This window comes from Meleagris gallopavo, chromosome 3, assembly GCF_905368555.1.
Source record: "Meleagris gallopavo chromosome 3, MGAL_WU_HG_1.1, whole genome shotgun sequence".
Lineage (NCBI taxonomy): Eukaryota > Metazoa > Chordata > Aves > Galliformes > Phasianidae > Meleagris > Meleagris gallopavo.
In genome coordinates, this window is record NC_139406.1 from 38,498,370 (window position 1) to 38,507,164 (window position 8,795).

The 8,795-nt window shown below is 47.5% G+C and overlaps 1 protein-coding gene across 2 annotated transcripts; it reads left to right on the plus strand.

Annotated features, from left to right (window-relative positions):
* Positions 1–2,714: 2,714 nt before the first annotated feature.
* CBLN2 (cerebellin 2 precursor) lies at positions 2,715–8,503 on the plus strand. Of its 2 annotated transcripts, XM_085220697.1 has the most exons (5): positions 2,715–2,744; positions 2,986–3,072; positions 3,771–4,301; positions 6,179–6,298; positions 6,572–8,503. In XM_085220697.1, exons 3-5 carry the CDS (start codon positions 3,981–3,983, stop codon positions 6,767–6,769), a joined length of 639 nt encoding a protein of 212 aa, XP_085076823.1. In that variant the 5' UTR covers positions 2,715–2,744; positions 2,986–3,072; positions 3,771–3,980; the 3' UTR covers positions 6,770–8,503. The 2 variants fall into 2 exon arrangements, with proteins under 2 accessions (XP_085076823.1, XP_085076822.1); XM_085220696.1 differs by lacking the exons at positions 2,715–2,744; positions 2,986–3,072; positions 6,179–6,298 and having other exon boundaries at positions 3,842–4,301.
* The last annotated feature ends 292 nt before the right edge of the window (positions 8,504–8,795 follow it).

Genomic DNA, 8,795 nt, shown 5'->3' on the forward strand with positions numbered 1-8,795 from the left:
GCGCATGTTATCACCAGAAAGTTACATAATCTTTGCCATAGCTGGTAGCTGTAAAATAATCTGCCCTGGTGCCCTAATAGACTGACAAAGAATGAATTAATTTGAATGTACAAAATATTACTTTAGTTGTATTAATGGTTGAACGTAACGGAGAACTGACTTACCTGGGGGGTGGGATGATGGGGGTGTTACATCAATTGATAAATCACAAACTGTTGTTAACGCTTTTTCTACCAGTAGTATGCTTGCAAAGAAAAAAGAATCACATTTATCAAATTCCATTTTTAATGTCTTACAGCAGAATGTTTGAAGGATACATAATCCATGGAAACAACATTTGGTAAGCTAAAGGGCAGTCTGTTTAATAAATAAGGACTCGGTTTTCTGTACCCTGGATCATCATAAATGTTTTTGCATCCCTGTTGTAAACTTACTCTCATGCTATGGGAAGACAAAAATGTGTTTCACATTAAAAGAACATCTCCTCTTTTTCTGTATTCTATTCATCTGCTTGCATATATAATATATAGATAAAACATGCAAATATCTGTGAACTAATTTCAGGAACTGTTAAGCTTTCTTTGGGAAAGAAGTGTCTCATTTTGCTAGGCATTAATGTAAATAATGTATGGGAAATAGTTGGGAGCTACTGATCAAAATACCTTTCTGTTGATGACTTGATTTAGTAGATGAGACAAAAAGCTTTTCCCCTTGAAGCTTTTGGCTTAAATGAGTTCAAGGTGAGTGCTATCTTAAAGAATGTCCCAGTGAAGTGAACATTTCCATTTCTTGTAGAATTCCCACACCACCAGGTATAACGTGTCCCTGGTATAAACATTTGCACTGCCAGCTTGAAAAACAGCACGAGCTTGATAATACAGTTCTTTCCCAACATAAGCAACTCCGAGCTCAAGGAAGAGGACTATAAACACTTTGTCTATTTTCTTTAAAAGTTAAACCTTCTGAAGTCATTCCATAACTGAGTGAACTGCAATTAGTAATTCCAAATATTTTTCCAGTCTGGCCATTCACAGAAGAAAAGAAAATACAAAAATAATTATGTAATTCTGGCAACCATGTCACTCCATGAAGGTTGTGGATTGATCCCTTAAGGAGAGTATTTAATTAGAAATAATAAGTGGAGCTTTTTTTTAAACTGACATTCTAAAGGTCATATAATTATAGATTTGTTTACAAGTAAATATTGTTATCTTCCATTTGCATTCATACTGACAGTTCTTTTGCAAGTTAGCTGCCAAAAGAGAAAGGGTATTCATAATTGTAGGTTTCATCCTTTGTGTTAGAAGAAAGGCAAGATTTCATCTGTTTTCCTGTGGATGCACAGTAGATTTAAGAGCTTTCCAGCTACCTTTAGTTTTCATGCTCATCTTTTTTAAGAGCAACAGAGGGAAGTGATGACGCGCCATCCTTCCCTTGCCACTGTGCTCTGTAAGTCACATAAAACAATGAGCAAATCTTTGGGCTCTGCTTTGATCCCTCGTTTATACAGCAAAGTAATAATCAATGACTAGTCTGATCTAAAGACTCCCCAGTGTACCAGAGCTATCTGAGATTGAGAATTGATATCTTTGGATGAATATCTGTGGTCCTTCTCACCGTCTTGCAGAATGGGTGCTGCCTTGCAGCCTGGTTCCTGCTTTGATTTTCTGATACTTATTAGTGCACTACGCATATCAGCTTTCTGCTCTCATCCTTCCATACCCAAGCACAGGCAAGAAGAAAAAAAAAAAAAAAAAAAAAAAGACCATCAAATGCAAGTATTTCAGGCTTACTATAAAATTCTCATTTAAAATAAGGAGCTATAGGTTAGGTATTCCCTGCACACTGCTTAGCCGCGATTTCAGGGCATGATTAATTTCTCAGTGCAAATCATCAGGCAGACACCCGCAGGGGTTCCTTACTGGTGGTTAAAGCAGAAGATTGAAACAGGAGCACTCATTCATAGATGAGATCATAATTTTACTAGAGATACACCTGCAAATTTTTCTCCGGCTCGGGAACGTTACAGCCACCATTTGGATTTATGTACAGTTCTCTAGCATACTTTCAGATGCTGAAGTCTGCATATCAGGATCTCCAGGAAAACGCCATATGCATCCAGAAAACCCATTTGTAAATGAGAAGAGTGCATGGAAACGCAATGCTTCTCTCGCAAAACTTCACCGCCGGCGCTTCGCCGTCCCCTCCCTCCTAGCAGCAGCCTCACGCTGAGACAGACGAAACACTTGCAGCCGGTGCTAACTGATAAACCTTGGCGGTGATAGGCGCCATCGCTCTGTAAGATCGGAGGGACAGCGGGCGGGGGTGGCCGCCCCAGCCCTTAGCTGGCGTCCGGCCCTCGGGGGTTTTCCCTCTCGCTCTCGGGTCGCGACCCGCTCCCGGCCCGCGCTGCGCCCGCCGCCGCCGTCAGGTGGCGCCACACGCCCGCTTATGGCGCCGCTCCGAGGGCGGTGCGGGCGCAGGGCTGGGAGCGGGACCGCCCCAGGGCAGCGGTGCTGTTCTAATGGTGAGCTGAGCGCTGGGCTCTGTTCCGCGCAGGGGCGGGCGGGGAGCTCGGGCCTTCGAGGTACGGTGCTCCCGACAGCGTGTCCATTTTAGTGTTTTGTATTGTTGTTATCTGTATTAAACCCTGAATTCCAAGCAGCTTCCAGCTCGCGATGCTGCGCGGCTATCCGTAGGCGCTAACTCCCCGCCGGCACGTTCGTTCAGCCCGACGGGTGCAGGTATAGATACCGAGGGATCTGTCCGACCTCTGGCTGCAGCCGGCGGCGGGAGGAGCCCCGCGGTGCTGCGGGGGGCGTCGGAGCCTAAATCCCTGCCGGGTGCGTGCGTGTGTGTGTGAGAGAGGAGGGGAGGAGGGAGAACGTCGGGTGGTGGTGGCGGCCGGAGGGGGGAGTCGGGGGGGATTATTGGCAATGGGCGGGAGAGAAAGAGGCGACTCCTGTTTCCTTTTCTTTCTGCCAGCGCAATCTCGGCTCATTTTCTCTAAGCAGTACCAAGTCCCGGACGAGCTCCTCAGCCAGCTCTCCTCTCCCGCCATGGACCTTCCAGGTAAGAGGCCGCTCCCTTCCCCGTCGGCCGCTCCCTTTGCAAAACACCACTTTAAACATTAGCGACGCAGAGAGAGGCGAGCGGCAGAGATGCCCGAGGTTGGGGGGAGGATCTGAGACACCAGTAATTTCTCCGCTGAGCGGAGAAAACTGAGCTGCAACTTCCCGGGGAGGCGCCGGCCGAGGAGGTTTCGCCTCTTGCGGTGCGTTCTGCATGCCGGGATTGGGAGCGGGGTGCTCGAGCCTCCCGCCCGCCGCCTTCCCGAGAGTTTTGGAAGCCACTGGGGTCAGTGTTAACGGGGACAGCCCTGGACGGGGACGAAGGGTCGAGAAGTACTGCCCGAGGGCAGGAGGAGGGCGGCGACTCCCAGAGCGCGGCCGGGCAAAACTACGAGCGCTGCGGGATGGAGGGCACAGAGAAAGCACTGGGAGCCCAAGGGGACACAGCGCGGGGTTGGGAGGGTCCTCCCGGTGTGCCCCGACGGGTGCGGGTGCGGCTCTGCCCCCGCCTCCAGGCGGCTGCGGACCTGCTGGGAGACGGGGGAAGAGAGGAGAAGAGGCGGCGGCGCGGTCTCCCCCGGACCTGTTGTGCCTCTGTCGGCTATAGGGCGGGGCGGGGGTACTGCCGGGCTGCACGGTGCGGGGCTGTGCGGTGCCCGGCTCCCGGCCGCCGCCTCACCGCCGCCCTTACCCCACCAGGCTGCGCGCCGCCCGCCGTCTGAGGAAGCTCCTTCACCCCGCGCGGAGGAGCAGGAGGAGAAGGGAGGCGCGGCCCCGCCGCCGCCCAGCCGCCGTCCCGCCGAGCGCTGGCCGCGGAGCGCCGCGGCGGCAGCAGGCGCGCAGCCCCCTCCGCCTCCCCGCGCCCGCCCGGCGGCGGAGAGCCCGAGAGGCGGCGGTCCGGCGCGGGGAATGGGGCGGCGGCGGCGGGGGGCGCTGCCCGAGGCGGCGGGCGGCTGCTGCTGCTGCCTGGCGGCGGCGCTGCCGTTGCTGCTGCTGCTGCTGCCCGCCGGGTGCCCGGTGCGGGCGCAGAACGACACGGAGCCCATCGTCCTGGAGGGGAAGTGCCTGGTGGTGTGCGACTCCAGCCCTTCGGCCGATGGCGCCATCACCTCCTCCCTGGGGATCTCCGTGCGCTCGGGCAGCGCCAAGGTGGCCTTCTCGGCCACCCGCAGCACCAACCACGAGCCCTCCGAGATGAGCAACCGCACCATGACCATCTACTTCGACCAGGTCAGCCGCCGCCTGCTTCGTCCGTGCTGCCCCCGCGCCGGCATCCCCTCGCCCCGCGCTTACGCCTTACATCGTCCCTTTCGCTCCCTCCCCGCTATCCGCTAATAACCACCCCACGGCTCAACTTCCCGGAAAGAGTTCGGGACGTCCTTTGGGGCGGCTGCGGGGCTTTCTGGGTTGGTGGCGGTCCCATGGCTGACGGAGTACTCTAATGTGCCACCTGGTGCCTCGACACCCCCGAGGATCGTCCCCGGGCAGGCGGGACGGGAGCGCGTTCCTTCGCGGGAGGTGGCCATCTGCAGGGTGGAGGGAGGACGGAGATTTACTGGCGGGGAGTCGTCGCATCTGCCGTTTCCGAGCGCGTATGGCAGCGTTACGGTACCTCCGGGAGGAGGGCGGGCTGAAGGGGTTCCCCGCGCTACCGAGCCGTGTCCCTGCGGGCGGGGAGCGGGGCTGCCCCGTACGGCACACACCAGATTCTTCATGCAACATCCCGAGCTGCCCTCCTGCCCTGCCCTGCCCCGCCGTTCCGTTTGGATTTTGCTATTAAATTCAGTTACATTTTTCTGATTTTTTTAACTTTTTTTTTTTTTAATTATTATTATTTCTCCTGACTTCTGAAGCAGTATTGTGGAGTCATCCAAAATGCACACACGCACTGTTTTCCCTATTTTTTTAACCTTTCTGTCCGCTTGTCTTTCACCTGTGCACCTGTTTCTCCTTGATGAGTTCACAACGCTATTTCTTGTGTGCAAAATTTCCTAAAGTCGGATCGGCAGAGATGGAAAAAAAAAAGCTTTCTCTGTGTATGTAGCACATTGTAGATACTTCACCCCGCAGTGCTCAGCTGGGGTTTTGTTCTCACAATAATGGATTGATGTCCCCCCTTCTGCTGCTTGGAAACAATAGGATTTGGCCCTTCACGGGGCTGTGCGGGGCTATTTTTTTTCTTTTTAATTATTATTATTTTTCCTTTATATTTCCTTTATATTTTTCTCCCTCAAAGCTGAGTGCAGCCGTGCAGGAAACAGTGACGGCGGTGGGGCCAGGCGGGAGCGGAGTGTGGCTGAGCTGCCGCCACGGGCTCACCCCACGGGAGCATCCGCCACGGGATCATGGTGTTTTGTTTTTTTTTTTTTTGTTATTTATTTATTTATTTATTTTTCTATTTTTCTATTCCAACCTCTGCCTGAGGGCTCAGCTCTTTTTATTTTTATTTTTTTTTATTTTTATTTTTTGTTTTGTTTTTGGTTAAAAGTCATTGGAAAAAAAAAAAGTCAGATTGTTGCTGAGGAAGAGGAATGGACTCACCCCAGTACCCAGGATGACTGCAGAGGGGATGGAAAAGCACAAGAGGCAGATGGATGTTCAGACAGATGTTTCCGTGCTGAGGGTCCTCTCTACTCCTCCCTTCCTGAGCAATATCACAGTCCAATTTCTGTTATATATGCTTTTAAACACAAGGGCAGGTCTGGTTTCCGAGCACAGGCTAAAAGGTCTATATTTGCTTCTTGAACTGCTAAGTTCCAGTTGCATTAATTTCTCCTTGCCTCTCTGCCACCGCCACCTCCTGCCACCTTTGCCTCATTGGCAGCATGGTGTGGACACTTGTGCTTCATCTGGTGGGCTTTGGATCTCATCACTGCGTAATTAAATCATTTAAGAGCCACATCACTTTTTTAATGCCTCTGTAACTTGACTCCTTTCCCCTGCAGTGCACTTTTAATTGTGCCGCAAATGCCATTCCAAGTAGGCTTTATATTTCTTATGGAGCTCATGTCGTATTATCACTTGCACTTTGCTAAGACAAGGTCTGATTTCTTTCTCTCTTCTTTCTCTGTCTCTTTCCTTTTCTTTTTCCTTTGTTTACTCTCCAGGTATTAGTTAATATTGGCAACCATTTTGATCTTGCTTCCAGTATATTTGTAGCGCCAAGGAAAGGGATATATAGTTTCAGTTTCCACGTGGTCAAGGTCTATAACAGACAAACCATCCAGGTGGGTTGTGATCTAGCTGTCCTTCTGCTGTTTCGAATACTCATCTCTACTTCCCCCCACTTTCCACCCCCCATTTATAAACCCAGCAGATAAAGAATAAGGCAGAGGATTATTTTAGATAAAAAGTTCTGCATGCATGACAAAAATTGTGCATTGCCTTCGCTTAGCTCATCTCTATCTCTAACCTGTGCCAAAGTTTAATGAAGTGCACAAGGCAAGGAAGTCACTGAGGCTATTGACAAAACTCAGATTCTCTTTCTTTGCACTTTCTAGGTAAGTTTAATGCAAAACGGCTACCCAGTGATTTCAGCTTTTGCAGGGGATCAGGACGTCACCAGAGAAGCAGCCAGCAACGGGGTCTTGCTCCTCATGGAACGAGAAGACAAAGTGCATCTCAAACTGGAAAGGGGTAACCTCATGGGAGGGTGGAAATATTCAACCTTTTCTGGCTTCTTAGTCTTTCCACTATAAAAGAAGGCCAAATAGGAGACAGATTGATGAGCTGGAGCAAGCATTCAGTTAACAACACCCTGAACTTGGCAGCACACGACAATATTTCCAGTCACCCCGTCAGACTGTCACAGTAGAAGAATGATGACCTTCTAAACTCCAACATTTGCTTTGAATATTGACAATTCCTCGGGAACCTGCGCCTCTAATTAGTTTTAGACGACAGTGATCTTTAGGAGAAATGAAATTATCGACCTGAGCAATTTGTACCTGTGATTGTAAAGTCAATTTTGGATTTTATTGTTGGGATCATTGACTTTCTTATTTTTTATTATTTTTTTTCCTCTTGTTCATTTTTTCCCCTCTTCTTTCTCTTCTTGTTCCAATGAGACAAATTACTCGGACCATGCAATTGCTTTGTCAAAGGCTCACTCCAGAGCCAGAAGAATGAAGTGTTGAGCCCAATGAGGTGTTCTTTCCATGCTTTATTTCTTTGTGTTGTATAGCCTTAAGGGAAAAAAAAAAAAATAATGAAAAAAGAAAAAAAAGAGAATGACTTCAGTCTCAATCCTGTATTTTTCTGGGGGAGGGGTATTCTGGACATTACTGTGTCAAGAAGTGCTTTATCCAGTGAAGCAAAATTTGCACGATTGGAATCTTATTTGTTTTGTGTTGTTCGTGTTTTTCATTGACTTTTTTTTCCCGATTTTTATTTGTATGCGCTAAAAATGTAAGCTAGATTGATCAATAAGGCAAAACAAAGCACATATATACCCTGTAGCTCTAAGTAAAGCTAACCAGTGAACAATTGTTGTCTACACTTTCCAGCTGATCTTTATAGACATATTAAAGAGAGAGAAAAAAAGAGAGAGCTACATGATCCTTCAGTTACAATCTGGAAACTAACAAAGGAACTGACATTTCTGAATGGCCCTGACATTTCTAGAAGCAACAATGGAGGCTCTGAATATCTTAACTGACCATACCCTAAAATATGTCCTTTCTTTGCATTACCAAACATGATTTGGGTGCTTTTAGCTGACATTTACTTCAAATATTTTTTTTGCCAATGCCTGAGTACATATTGTGAGAGCTCGGAGAGATGGTGGAACAAACTCTTCCTCTTCCATATTAAATAAAACCACCTCCACTTGCCTGTTCATGGCAACTATCTGAGCATCTGCCCCTAGCGTCTTTGAAAGCATTTGGGAGTGGGGCCTCAGAGGATCAGTGAACACATCAGAAATTGTGCAGGTGCCATGTATTTATCAGCCATATGTGTTCTGACGAACACAAATGGCCTCTGAGTTGTGGGGGTGCAATGCAATGGGTACTAGAGGTGAGGAAAAGTTATTACTCCAGTTGATGAGAGAAAAAATATCAGGCCAGCATCAAATACATACTTTCGCCTCATTTTCATCAAATAAATCTTATGTCTTCACTCTATGACAGTGTGCTGAGGGCATAATTGCATGAGGAGATCCAGGAGGGATGTTTATATTCTTTGATATAATTTTAACTTCATTTATTTAAATATTTCATCTTGTTATTAAGCTCACAAGAATGGATATGTATAAGAATTTATTTTTTGTCAGATTTACTCTTCTGCCACAAACAAATATAATGCAAAGGCATTTGCAGCAAATTGGTGATAGCTATGTTGTATTTCAAAATTATGGTGGACATGTCATTTTCATTGTAAATTTATCATTAAAGGGACAAAGTCAATTAAAATCATATATTCTTTAAAAAAAATCTTATCTGTGTTGCTTATGATACCTCAAATGGCTAAATACAAGCCAATTTTATATTTAACATTTTTGTATGTTTTTTTGTGATTGGTGTTTGCTTTGGCGTATTGCTAAGCCATTCGTTGAATGAATGAGTTTCAGGTTTTGTTTTTTACTGAGTTGCATTTTCTGATTCCTCCTTGTGCATTGGCATGATTGTAATGTTTATAGTTGCAAAACATAACAGGGCTATGTTTAAATACAAGAAATAAAACCTGAGTCAGCAACAACCTTTTTCTATTGAAACACAAAAATAA

Bases quoted from the DNA above. Each gene is read 5' to 3' on its own strand.
- CBLN2 (XM_085220697.1), top strand. From the start codon at position 3,981: ATGGGGCGGCGGCGGCGGGGGGCGCTGCCCGAGGCGGCGGGCGGCTGC. The intron at 4,302-6,178 runs GTCAGCCGCCGC...TTTACTCTCCAG, and splicing joins TGACCATCTACTTCGACCAG to GTATTAGTTAATATTGGCAA. The intron at 6,299-6,571 runs GTGGGTTGTGAT...TGCACTTTCTAG, and splicing joins ATAACAGACAAACCATCCAG to GTAAGTTTAATGCAAAACGG.